Below are 14,226 nucleotides of genomic sequence, written 5' to 3'. Positions count from 1 at the left end.
TGCGTGTGTGACGGCGGAGTTTCTGATTCTCGAGTAAATTCTCGTGTTTTTGTTTTTTTTTTTTGTTCTCCAGGCTGAAGAGAACATAGCGTCAGAACCAAGGATTAAAAAGCTGGAACCAGTGCTTTTGCCAGGTGGGCGTAAATCAGGGATTTGACAAATAACCTTTGTTGGTGTTGATTTTGGTATGTTTTCGTCTTGACATTGCTCCTTGAGGGAATGTAACTTCTGGGTAGAAAAAGGTGATGATATTTGTGTCTGTAGAAAGTTATTCTAACCTGCCCGAAACACTACATACATGCATAGGCAATTTTGCCCGTGTGATGCTTTAGTATGTGTAGAATAATGTGTTGGTTTCAATGTGAACATTGGAAATTAAACCACTGTAAGTTTTTCAACATTCTTGACACCTTTTGGAAGACTACTAATAAATGCATTTTTGTCAGATAGTCAGACATGTACTTGTGTGCAGAGCCCAGTACACAGCCTGGGCTGGAGCCTTCCTTTATTTTAAAGGAAAATAGTAATAGAATTTCTGGTTCTGGTAGGTAGGTATGATTGACTTCTCTACGGAAAACTTTTAATGTCATCTTTATTCGTTCTCTTTTTGAATATGCAGCTGTTTGGTAATTTTGGAATTTGTGTTTTCAGACCTCTACAGAATAGTCTTTTTAGTGTGTGGGTGAGAAAAGCAATGCTTTTATTATTATTCATCGTTATATATTTATAAAAATTAATGACTACCATATTTTAAATAAGAAATAATCTTTGGTAAATGATGGTTTGATCAATGAGGATTTCTAAAAGCCTTTTGTCAGATATCAAAGGAACAATCTACTGTTCTCGAGATAACTTTCATTGCAGACTGTACTTCACAGTAATAAATTTGGCTTGTGGTTTTTAATGGTGATTTTGACTTTAAAACAATGCTATACTGCATTTTTTTTTCATTCATATTGTGTGTTAAAAATGTGAATTTACACACACATTGATGTAGGAGTAAACAGCTTACTCTTAAAAATTCTTTCTGTCACTTCTTTATATGGGACTAAGCAGTACTAATGCTAATTAAGCAGTACTGATTTGTATGTGATATGGTGCAGTGAGGTACCTTAAGCTTAAGGGACTGAAATATTGTGGGAGAGGTTCAACTGAAAGAGTAAATAACAACTGACTCTTCTTGAAACAAAATAATACAGATTTTGCTTGAGGCATAAATACTTTAAAATACATTACTGTGATTGCTCGGTGTTTGAAATACAGTTATGTTTTTATACTTGCAAAACTTCTGCTTAGCACTTGGCATCTCATTGGTTATGTTGCAGTTGATACTCATCCAAGGCCTTTGACTCACAAGGAAGTGACTGCATGTTCCTCTCTGAGACATTCCACAGCAAATGCAAGGCAGGACGAGGCTGCTTTTCTCAAACTGCAGCACATCTTGCTTTTGCTGTGGGCCCTGGCCACGAGCAGTTACAGAAACCGACTTTGTGCAGTAACTTTTGCGGTGTGATTCGTTCTTTATTTGTGAAACTCCCAAGTACAGTTAAAATGGTGCTGGCTGAGCTTGTTTTTCTCAACTGGCTTATATTTATTCCCTGTTTGCATCATTTTGCTTGTGTGCACTGTCTCTGATATCAGCATTTAATGGCTTTTGGGACATTTGTAGTAAGTTGCCCGAAGTTGTATAGAAGCCACAATATGACCTAAAATTTCCACCTCCATATCACTGGAAGGTGTGACTTTGAATTATTTCATAATAGAAGTCACTGCTCTTACAGCCACAGAGTAGCTCTGACAAAATCCTTTAATTACTCTGTATGAGAGTGGAGGAGGGGAGTTTAGAAATTACTTATTTTAAATTACTTAAATGAAACTTTTGTGTTTAAAGCTAAGCACTGGCCTAAACACATTTTTTTTTTTTGTTCCTGTCATCAGATGGTGCAGTAGAAAAGTGTATAAACAAGTACACATTGTACTGTTGGATAGACTGGCTTTTGGATTTGTCATAACCTGAGTTTCTGGCCAAATTCCAGTTAATTTAATTATATCAAGGCTGGCTTGCGCTTCCTTGCAAGTACAGTTTGAGTATGGCATTCCTAATAACCTATCCTTGATAGCTGTGTGAAATTGCTTTTGCTCTCAGGGACAGAGGTGAGCCTGAGTGGCTGAATGTTTGTTATGCTTCTTTAAGTGGTGGAGTTTTTAATGAGTTCTTTTGGAATTAAATTACGTTAGCACAAGCAGTCACTGGCTTTAGTATTCTTCAGAAACTGCAAGTGATTGTATTGAGCTTTTGATTCCTAAAATATAGTCACTTTGAGGGAGTGGCTTGCTTACTAAAAACTGAAATTCCAAAGTAGCTGAATACCCTGCTGTCTAACTTGTATTTCTGTGCAGTGGAGATTAGGAGAGGGAGTTCCAGGCTAGGAAATATGTCCAGTTACATAATGAGGAGGTTTTTAGGGAAAAAAAAAAAAAAGGAATATTTACTGGAATTAACTTTAAACCTGTAGAGTTTGTTTTTAAAGTTTCTTCTGGGCTCCAGAGGAATAGATGTGTCTCTTCAGAATTTGAAGCAAAAGCTTGTATTCCCATGGAAGTATATGCCCTGAGGAGGGTGGTACGTTGGGAAAAGTAACAAATATTTAAAGCAAATGAAGCCTTGGTTGTGAGTGGCAACACTGATACTGCAGTAGGGAAAAGCAAGTAATTTTATAGAATTTGGTATTATTTCATTCCAAAATACGTGATCTAGGTTTGAGATGGAGTTATAGAGATGTTTTCTTTTTCTTTCTGCAGTTCTGTTTTCCCAGTGTGGCTCTGTCGTCTGTTGCTTCAGAGTTAGTTGAAGAGTTGGCCCCTGTAACAGTTTCCCTTTTTTTCCCTTTGTTTGTTTGCATAGCTGCTTTTATAACATGTCACAGAGGAAAATTACTGAAGTAGCAGGTAGTTTACCAGCCAGCCTGTTAAAGTGCCTGCCTGGCTGGTAGGAAGTTGGCCTGTGTACCCTGGGGGAGTGTGAAGCTGTTAAACCTGAAGGTGTGTTTTGTTCTGGTGATCAGCTGTAGCCTGTTTTCCCTAACCACGTCTGTAGCATTTTCAAGTCAGAAACCTTGTACAGCATAACTGGAGTACAGTGCAGAGTGTGTCTGCATGATTGGAGTGGCCAGGCAGTGTGCATAGGGGGCAACATAGGGATGGGAACGGGCCAGTTCAGGCTCTGTACTGGGACCAGTGCCACACTGTGGTTTGGGCAAGAGCAGGCAAAAAGATCCTCAGTGTTGCTCACGCAGGATATTCTGCAGGAAATTATGTAACCAATGGAGCACCTGATTGAGTGTGAGAAAAGGATTGTTCCTCCCCAATCTTAGTGTCCACTTGAATTAGTTAAATTGTTGGTCAGAATACTAATTTGCTAGTACATTAAGTTAGTAGTTGTTACCTGTAAGTTTTTACAAGAAATCTAGAAATGTTGTAGTTGCTTTTGTTTTTAAAAGTTTATACAGTAAAATTACAGAAGTAAAATGAATTAGGATAGTAATTTTTATCCTTAAGGCTTGCTTGTGTTAAGGCAAGTAAAAGGGTTATTGGTGGTGAGCTGCAGTTGCAAGCAGTCATGTCTGTGTCTGCACCCTGTTTCATAGTCCGATGGTAGAAGTCAACTTTAGTGCCATCCCTGATGTGTGGTCACACCTGTGGGGGGTGTCCAGCAGGACATGGCCAGCTGGACCCTCTTGCTGGTGGTGGCTGCTGGCACAGAGGGACAAGAGAGCACTGGACAGGCAGCACTCCCAGCTCCTCATCCTGCCCTCCCGGCTCTGTGCAGCTGGGGAATGGGGACTTCCCTCTTGGAGTAACCTCATGGGGAGCCCCAAGTGAGGAGTCACAGGGCACCACAGAGACAGTGCTACTATATTTCGTTCCTCTTGCTGCGTTTGTCTTACAGGAATTTATCCAGTCACTTTCTGTAGGCATGTAAACGTCTATCACCCACAGCTTCATCTGGTAACCCTTTCAGCAATTTAATTATATGCTGTTACAAACTATTTGTTCTGAACTTACCACCATCTAGTTTCTTTGGATAAATCCTAGTTCTTGTATGACACTGCAAACATCAAATCATATTCCTCCATTCCATGCGAGTCATGATTTTCAAACTTATATGTCTGCTCTGTTTTGCTTCCTTCTAGCTTAGTTGTCTTAGTTGCTCCTAAAAAGGAACCTCTCTGTATCTTTAATCATTCTTTTGATTACCCATGAACATTTTCCAGTTGGTTTGAGCTCCTGCTGAGGTGGAATTGTGTATCATGTTCAAGATTTTTGCCACTGGATATGTTTGGCTTTTATCTGATAATGCCAATTGGCTTTGCCACCTGCTTTTTGGGTTTGCTTTGCTTTTTTTGCATACATGTGCCCTTAGAAAGGCAGCTGACTGTAGAAATTTAATTGTAGGAGGTTTTTAAGATTGGATCCTGGAATGTTTTAATCTTTCAGAAGAGTCTGATTCTCTTACAAGTTAGCTCCCAGCTCTTTTCCTTTCCCCCCCCCCCCGCTTTCTGCAATTCCTTAGTACATTAAGTCATGTGTTCCAGAGCAGCTGCAACACATCTTGTGATAGGAGCAGGGAATGCAGTGTTGGATGAGACTCCGTGTGCATTAGTTCCCCAGGTATGTTCTCTCCTTACTGCTTTGGGCTCCTGCACCCCTTCTTTGGCATTTTCCTGTGGTTGGTGGTGTCCCAGTGCTGAGCCCAGAGGTGCTGGTGTGCAGGGAATGCCCAGGGCTGGGTGGGTGGGTGAGGAACAGGCACTGGGAACGTGAGGGTAATGCACAACCCCAGAGGTCTGCCCGTTCTGCCTGTCGTGCTATTAGGAGTCATTTTGCCTTAACAGCTCAGAGGAAAACTGGGATTGTCCAATTGTACGAGTAGGAATGCTGTTCCTGTCAGTGTGTTTTCCCAGAGCAGGAATGCTGTTCCTGTCAGTGTGTTTTCCCAGAGTAGGAATGCTGTTCCTGTCAGTGTGTTTTCCCAGAGCAGGAATGCTGTTCCTGTCAGTGTGTTTTCCCAGAGCAGGAATGCTGTTCCTGTCAGTGTGTTTTCCCAGAGCAGGAATGCTGTTCCTGTCAGTGTGTTTTCCCAGAGCAGGAATGCTGTTCCTGTCAGTGTGTTTTCCCAGAGCAGGAATGCTGTTCCTGTCAGTGTGTTTTCCCAGAGTAGGAATGCTGTTCCTGTCAGTGTGTTTTCCCAGAGCAGGAATGCTGTTCCTGTCAGTGTGTTTTCCCAGAGTAGGAATGCTGTTCCTGTCAGTGTGTTTTCCCAGAGCAGGAATGCTGTTCCTGTCAGTGCGTTTCCCCATGGACAGCTCTGGAAAGAGTTGTTCTCCAGGAAGGCATTGCTGCTCTGTTCAGGACGTGCCAGCCTGTCAGAGCTGGTGGCACCTGGACAGACCCTGTGAGGAGGCAGGTGCTGGTTGTTCCCAGAGCACCCCCATCTCTCGGGTCTCATCCCCAGTGCTGTGGGGTGCTCCCAGGGCGCTCACTGTGCAGCCAGGTAAGACATCATATTGCAGGGCTGGCCATTGGAATGTTACTGGGGAAGTTTGTTCGTTTTTAAAGTTAGAATGTAAGATTAGGAAACTGAGGTAGCTTTGTAATTATAGTTTGTTTTCAGGAACAGTGTCATGCTGGAGTGTGAAATTATTTTCAACATTTAAAAATGGCCAGATTAGAAAATCAGAATAGCAATTTGGAAAGTGATGCAATTCCCTAAAGCTTTTTTAAAATAGGATTTTTTTTTTTTTGTGGTCTACACAAAGATTACCAAAAGTTTTTAAGTAAATTATGAGAGTTTTGAATTCTGAATATGAAATCTGAAACTTTCTGCAGTTTTTCATATTGTAAGAAGTTTAAAAATGAACCAAACATTTTACTTATATTTAGAATAAATGAGACATCACTTCCAGTAAGTATATAGTAAATGCTTTTTTCTATTACAGCTTTTTTTGTTTGTTTGACTCAAAGTAAATTTTCAGACATGGTTTGGGTTCAGTTAACTGCTTGTTTTGTGTTTGGTTTTGCTTTTTTAAGGACTGGCATGATATAAGTACTACCAAGGCAGTCTGGAGTAGGAGTAGGTTTTACTGAATGGCGTAATTTTGTTCTGCCTTCTTTGTCTTGAATGACATCTCTGAAAATTTCTGACTAGTAATGTATTCCAAGTATTTGCAAATATCTACAAATATACGCTCCTTTGTGCAACAGATTAATGATAGGACAATATGGAAATAATTCTTTAAAGGTAGAAGGATGACCCTGTTTTAAAATTAAACATTTTAATGTTTCTACATGTGCATTTTGCAAAGGATTCCCAAACTAATTAGTGTCTGTCCACTCTGTCCCACGTGTATTTAATGCTACAAGTCATTAAAGTCCAGAAAGGGAATAAAATGTTAGTGTAGATTCTGAGCTGACCCACCTACTGGGGTTTTTGTCTCCTGGCAATTATATTTACTTTCAATGAATTAAGTCTTCAGTGAACAAATTTAGATGTAATTTCTAAACCTATGTTTCTGTATTGATTTATTTATTAGGCCAAACCTGCATAATTTAAGGTAGACCCAGTAATACATTACAATTTCAGCATCTGTAACTTGTATTGGTAACACAGTTATAAAATAACAGGCTGAAAACCTCAGTCCTCTCAAATTGTTACTGATTATATTGTTTAGGCAGAGTCAGGCTTTGGGAATCTGTAGTTTATGTAGCCAGACTAAAAATATGCGAAACACAAAAGACACTCCCTCCTCACTGGCTTGTCTATTGTTCACATTACAGACTCTGACCAAATCATCACTAAAATTTTGTTGGGAGGGTTTGGTGATAGGGTTTATTTTAATTTGGCCCAACAATGCATACTGATGACAAGAGGAGCTGGTTATTATTCCATTTTTCTCACCACAGGTGTGTGTTCTTATTAACTCCTTGGTGCTGACACTTTTTTTGTGCAACCAAAGAACAAGCCAGATCAGAGAGCTAATTGAGATGAAATCAGAACTGGCAAAAAAAGGAAGGGAAAAATGCATGTATAGAATTATTTTCAGCTGGATCAGTTCTCTGGTGCAACCGTCACAAATGGCAGTGCCAGCATGAGGCTGGAGGTGGGAATGAATGTTTCTATTTTAGGGGTAATACAAGTTGCTGGATTGAAGCTGCTTTGTAAGCAGCTTTTTAGTCTCGTGCAATACTTTGTTTCTGATCTAGTTGGCAGAAAGACTTGCTCCTGACCTGATGGATGTTTCCTCCTTGCCACCTGAGCTCCTGTTTGTTGCCTACTCTACTTCCTTGTGTCCTTTGCTGTGGTTCTGAGGTGTGTGGGGGTTTTTGTGGAGCATCCCATCCTAGTTCAGAAAAGCACTTATCTTCTCAGGTCATTTCCTTCTGCAAGGTTCCCAAAGATTGGCCACTATAGGGCAAACACTGATGTTAGTCCTGTTATTATGCATGGGACATGAAGAGATGATCTTTGAAGACTTTCACCCAGAAACCTTTACTTTTTTTGCTACTTTTTTCCTTACTGAGCATTTTTGAAATTTATCTAAGCTCTTGTCATACTCTTCCTCTTTTCTCTTTGCCAGCACACTAGAGAAACTGTGCAATATATGTATATGGTATTTTAATAACAATTTTCAGTTAAGATTGGCAAAGCAAGTTCTTTTGGTACTGTGCATTTAAAACACACCACTCTCCAAGCAGTGGCCAGAGTTATTCTTTGACAGAAATCTCAGGTTCTTCTATTAAAAATTAATGCAAATAGAATATATCCGAATTGCTTTTCATTCCCCAAATATCACAGAATTGAGCTGTCCTTTTGGAACAACATTTTACTTGGTTTTTATTTTTTTGCTTTCTGCAGATGTACAGAAAATTAAATGTAGTCTGTTCTTTAATCATGAAAATATTGAAAAATAGTTATGGGGAAAGGCAGGTGACATTTACAATAGTGTGCAGCTTTTTTTGTCTTTACATACCTTAAATACATTGTAAGAGCTCATGAAAATCAGAAAAAAGACAAAAGACAATTTTTTCATGAGCTTACAAATACTTTTTTCTTAAGTTTGGAAGTGGCTGAGTACACTGAACAGAAGATTCATTTAGAAGTGGGTTAGAGACATTTACATCTCAATGCTTGTTGCATACTAATAAACTCATACAGTTTTGGTATTCTCTCTGCAAGAGAGCAGCTAAATGGGTAAAAATGTTCTAGATTTCAGTTACTTATTAATGAAGTTTTTATTGGAAATTCTTACTCGGGAATTTCCAGAAGTTAATTATTTGCCAATCATGCTACAAGTGAACTCATTATTGTCCAGTCTTAATGGTTAAATGGCTACTTGAATTAACTTGAGCTTTTCTATTGTGAGCTTATAAGACTATCTTTCACGTAAACAAGCTATTTTTCTGTTGTCTTAATTGGGTATAATCACTATCAGCATTATAAATGAGAAACGGGTTTTGTTTCCTAAGTGTATCCACTAGGTGCTAGGTTTTTATTAATTTAAGTAGAAATTATATGACTGCAGAAAGTACTTAATAACCTCTATTGTCCTTATGTCTATCAGACCTTGAACATACACCAAACATACCCACAGAGCTTCAATGTTCATTAAAGAAAGTATATGCTGCTAAATCTCTTCTTGTGCTTCTAGTGCAGCATTGGAAAAGTTCCCTTAGCAACATGTAGGGTACCTGCAAACTTACCGAGCATGTAGCATCTGCATTATTAATTTATGGAGCATGATTTCAGCCGTTCATTGCCTCTAGCAAGTGCCAGGTTCTCGATGTGATAAAAAGATTGTCTATTAGTATTAATTGCTTGAGGTGTCTTTTTTTGCTGGTGTGTTTCTTGAACTCGAAGCTAAGATAATACAGAATCTTAAAGCAGCAAACATAAGAACTGACCATATAGGTGAAAGAGGATTATTTATGCATCTCCTGCTGCTGTAAAGAATCCAGAGTGTTGCCTCTAGAGAAAAAAGGAAAATTTTTATATACAAGTTCTAAAGCAGTGCTAATTCTGGCAGTTCTTTCTTATTTTCTCAGATCTATCAGATTTTCTTATTGTCTGATTACCCTGTGACTGATAACAAAATACACAAAAAAGCTAAGCAAATTTTTTAGATATTTTGTGTGATCTGTATTTATGCAGGTATCAGATCCAGAGTTCCTCGTATAAGTTACAAATTGCTACCTTCATAAGATAAACAAAAAAATTAAACTTGATCCTGTGTGGCACAGCACCAAAAGTTACAAAAATATTATGGGGAAAATGGTGCAGAATATCCTTTATTTTAGGATGTTAGTGTTTTCAAATTTTGAGGAAACAAATTGCAGTAAAGCCTGGCCCAGACTCAGTGTGACCTCAGGCTGGGGAGAACAGGGTGCTGCTGCTCCCAGCTGTGGCACCTGTGGGTCCCTCCCCAGCTGTGGCACCTGTGGGTCCCTCCCCAGCTGTGGCACCTGTGGGTCCCTCCCCAGCTGTGACACCTGTGGGTCCCTCCTGCTGGTCCCTGCACTCAGCACCTTCAGTCCTGCCCCTCTTGGCTCCAGTTCCTGGGTGTTCCCATGCCCTGCTGCCTGATTTTTATTTTGATGGTAGTGCATTATGGTGGATTAGATACATACCACAAATTCTCTTAACATCCAAAATACGAACCAGTCAGATTGCACATGCTTTTGGGAGATTTAGCAGAATTTCTCTGAACTTGAACAATTTTGATGTTGTGTGTTAATGGAGGGTTTACGAACTAGACAGATTCTTCAGTCTCGTGTTATTTTTCTGATTCATGTATTCAGTGTAGAAATATTTTTATTAAAAATGATTAGGCTTTATATGTAAGGGTGGCAACTCTAAATTTTCTTCTGGTTTCCTGTCAGAGTTTAAACACACTGGCTCTTGTCGCCTGAGATCATTCTTTGACTCTTGGAGTCACATGGAAGTGTTGACTGCTGTTTGCTGTCTGGAACAGCTCGTGACTGTTTACTGGAAAAAAGCAGCAGCTACATTGTAGAAATGTGCAGTGTAATCTCTCTCAATAACTCTGTTGTTGACACTTGTATAGAAAAATCACCTACTCAACTGCAAATACAAGAAAGCTTCATTGTGCAAGTCCTACACTTACTACTTACATTGTTTACTGCTTTCATAAACTTGACTTAATTCACATCTTTTTATATTGCTCATTAGAGATGTCCAAATGAGGGATAAAAGACAGGCCAATATAAAATTCCAAACCTGCATTAAAAAAAAGTCAGTTTCTAGAGGTGTTTGGAAAGTGCAGCTATTAAATTGGCATTGCAAACTTTCTCCTGTTTCATTGTAAATGTTTCAGCCCCTCGGGTGAAGGCTGTGTGCATGCACTCCCTGTCCTGGCACACCATAATCCTCAGGTTCAAAACTGACAGCTCTCTGTTAGGGCTGCCAACTTGAGAGCAAGGAAGAAGTGAGGCCAAAAAATCCAGAATGTTTTTTTGTTGGATGAAATGAGATTAAATGAAGGTGCACTGGAATAGGATTAGTATTAACATGTTGCAGTGTAGCCACACAATTCTAAGGAATGGAGGAGGAAAGTAAAAAGGGCTGGCTTTGGTAAGAGAATGATGAGGCAAGTTTTAAACTGTAGTAGATTCAAAATGAAGATATTTGTATGTATTGTAGCATCAAAGATATGAAGTACTGGAATAGTTTGGTAATAGTAATTTGTGCTTTTAGCAAGAGTGTGATACTAAACAATATTATACTTGATAACAGATAAGAGAATGTTATACCAAAAAAATACTTATGGAAGTTGCACTTCATTTCATGGTGTATTTAACTCTCCATATTTTTTTATTAGAAATGCTGTGATACACTGGCAGTACTGAGAGGGCAGAATAAAAAATATGTAGCACTCAGTTTGTGGAGAGGAGAAGCTTCATAGACACATGACCGAGAACTTGACATTGAATAGTTGAAGACTTAACACCAACTGTGAGGAGAAATTACTTCAATATATGGTTTGGGCTTTTGCAGTTATTTAAGTAAATGGCTTACTAGAAGAAATGCTGGGCATTAAGAAGTTTCAGGCCAGACCCTGCTAGAAGTATTGAAACATTCATTGCAGCGTTTAGTAGAAGTAGGGCTTGTCATTCTCATGTACCCCATTATAAAACATTGTTTTCAGTTGCTGTGGACTTGGCTGAATTTTAACTATTTGTACTGAAGCTGTCAGAATCAGATTTTTTGTTTTCAAATTCAAAAGCTTATTTAAGCACAGTTTAGTAGTGTTTGAGAAAAGGCTTTAAAGCTCCAGCATATCTGCTTATAGAGCATTTTCACTACTCCTGCCACTTCTGGCATAGATTATGTGTGTGTATGATAACCACAGGTCAATGAAAGTTGTCTCCTGACATCTTCAAGCATAATTCTGACAGCTCAGGGCTACAGACTTAGTCCAAGAGATTTTTTGTAGCTGTTTATCACAACTGAACTAGAAGCAGGGATTCTGCTGCTGCTCTTAGTGACTTCCATGCTGATCCCTAATCGGATTAGGGGTGAGAGAGCCAGTAGGACAGTGGAGTTTAATAGCTCAGGGTGAGGAGCATGTGCAGGAACTGGCAAAAGGTCCATTTCTACTCAAGCGTCTGAGGATGCTAAAGACAGTCCTTTGAACGTCTGGTTATTGGCTGCAGCGGGAACTACCTGAGGAAAATACTTTCTCTGGATCAGGAGACAGGTGGGAAGCTTATTTCAAGCTATGTTCACTCTCACTGGACACAAATAACTGATTTGTGCCCTTACAGCCACCCAAAGAACTGCCTGTTTTCGTGCAAAACACGGGACACTCTGAGACTGCATTTCAGGCAACTGGGACTAAATATGCCCAACCTATTATGAGCAAATTAGGCTTCAGCAATCTTTAGTCCTTAGTCTTTTTTAAACAGAAACCTACAGCCAGTATGAAATTACACTTTTCTTGGAACACACTTCCACTCCCACACTATTTATGGTTGACAGCAGCAGCTGGAGGTGGTTCATCTGATGACAGAAGCAAAAGTCCTACACAGGGATAAAATGGATTACCACTTTAAATTCCTGAAGTAAGAATTGCTGTTTTGCTTCCAGAAACCTCTGTTGCAGAACTAAAAAGTAACATTATCTGTAGTGATTTACTTTTGCTTTTTAAGTTGTCATCAGTCTCATTTGCCTATGTGCTTTTTTATTGTATGACTTATGCCAGACCAATTAGCATAATTTATTTTTTTCTTCATTTAGATCTCTGTTTTGCAAAGGAAAATGATTGGTCTCCTTCAGTAGACAGTCACAGTAGAAACTCTGAAATGTGTTTGTGTTCTGGTTTTTCTTTTTTGAAATCACCTGAAAATCTGTTTATAAATACAAAACTAGATGTGGCCTGATAATTCTGAATTCATGAAGTTCGTAAAACTCTCTGAAGTACTTAACAATGTCCAACTAATTTCAGTTTTTAAAATAAATACTAGCTGAAGTACAGGAATGTATGCTTTTGTTTAAAGGACACTGTTGTTCAAACCAATGAATTTTTAATAGTTGAGAATTGCAGATTTTCCTCTTGGATATAGGGAAAGCATTGTGTAGGTTTTTTGGTTTTGGCTGTGGGTTGTTTTTTTGTTGTTTGGGTTTTTTGTTTGTTTTTGTTTTGGTTTGGTTTTGGTTTTTTAATGATTGGTTGGTTGTTTTGGGTTTTTTGTTTGTTTGTTTGTTTTTTCCTTTTAACTACTGCACAATATTGTCCATTTTGGAATGGTAGTTTTCTTTTTTTCCCTGGACTGGTGTTTGTTAAATTCCAGGTTTACCCAGAAGAGGCGTATAACTTGAAAGAGGTAAAGAGATAAGGGTTTCTTGGTACTACAGACTTAGAAATTGTTGTACCTACAAGATGTATAAAGGCTTCTGTTTTCCCCTCCCCTTTTTCTTTTTAAGGTGAAATCGTGGTAAACGAAGTGAATTTTGTAAGAAAGTGCATTGCAACAGACACGAGCCAGTATGACCTGTGGGGCAAGTTGGTTTGCACCAACTTCAAGATTTCCTTCATCACGGATGACCCGATGCCACTGCAGGTTTGTTGCTGCTCACACTGCTCACCAGGGCAGTGTGCCAGGGGAAACACAGGGAATGGCTCAGATCTGATATCCCCATGATGCCTTCTAAAACAAAGCAGGCTAAAGGATGAGGTTCCACTGTCCTGTTCCGGGTGTGCTGCTGTTCCATCCCTTCACTGAGAGGATCAGAACAGAGCAGGTTTGCACAGAGGTACATCCAGCTCTGCTCACCTCTGTGTGTGGAGCTGCCTCGGGAAGTGGTTTGACCAAAGACAAAGCAGGAGTTGTAAACAAACTGTTCCTCCTTGAAGGAGATAATTGCAAATGTTCCTTTGAACAGAGTCAGATCAGCAAAGCCTTTCATGTGGCTGAGTTTTATTGGTGTTACTGATGGAGGGCAGAGTAACCATGAAATGAGTTTTCATTGTACATGAAGCAACAAGAAAAGGGGAGAGAGAAACTCTTTTGTCTTTGTCAAAGCAGAACATGTGACATTCAAAACCCTGATCTGTTTTTGAACAGCACAGCACACTGCACTGTTGGGAAGTAAAAGTAATGAGCTGTGTAGTATTTTCAGTGAAGTTTGCACTTTCATTTGGGGCTTTTAAAAAAACCTAAGCATTGTGTAAAGCTCTGAAAGTAGATAAATGCTCATTCAGAAATGGTAAGTTTGACTAAAGCTACTTCAAAAGGTTAATTTTTGACATGAAGTAGTTGTCAAAACTTGCTCCTTAAAGTAGAGTTAATATTTTTTTCTTTCTATGGTTACTGTAATAATTGGAGATTCCTTATATTCGATCAATATTTTACACTTCAGATTGTATTGAATTTCTACCGGTAATTTTTGAGGCTAATTCAGTAAATTCAGTGCAAATATTGAGCTTAATTTGCATACTGTACTGGGGTTTCTGAAATGTTGGGTGTGCAGTTCACCAGCACAAGAAGGCTGCTTCCACAACCTCTACTTGCCCGTGAAGAGGCAAGAGTGGTACATGTTAGAAAAGCCCAGGCATGCCTGATTTTTATCCTAGTTTGTTCAAAGTTGTGCTGTATATCTGGTTGCAAACTGCAGAACTGCAATTAATGCCTGTGAGTCCATGTGTTTCA

At 39.1% G+C, this 14,226-nt stretch overlaps 1 protein-coding gene across 3 annotated transcripts in view; it reads left to right on the top strand.

The window, feature by feature from the left end:
- MTMR10 (myotubularin related protein 10) overlaps positions 1-14,226 on the top strand; it is a 35,707-nt gene that overhangs the window by 380 nt on the left and 21,101 nt on the right. For 2 of the 3 annotated variants that reach the window (XM_064668295.1, XM_064668296.1), the window contains exons 2-3: positions 74-134; positions 13,001-13,137. In XM_064668295.1, coding sequence (XP_064524365.1) covers positions 74-134; positions 13,001-13,137 — 198 coding nt within the window. Of the gene's footprint in view, positions 1-73; positions 135-4,652; positions 4,672-13,000; positions 13,138-14,226 lie in introns of those variants that run through there. The other variant, XM_064668297.1, reaches the window with a different exon arrangement.

The sequence above is a fragment of the Pseudopipra pipra genome, chromosome 12, assembly GCF_036250125.1.
Source record: "Pseudopipra pipra isolate bDixPip1 chromosome 12, bDixPip1.hap1, whole genome shotgun sequence".
Classification (NCBI taxonomy): domain Eukaryota; kingdom Metazoa; phylum Chordata; class Aves; order Passeriformes; family Pipridae; genus Pseudopipra; species Pseudopipra pipra.
Note: the sequence above shows the minus strand (reverse complement) of the source record. Positions and strands in the feature narration are given on the sequence as shown.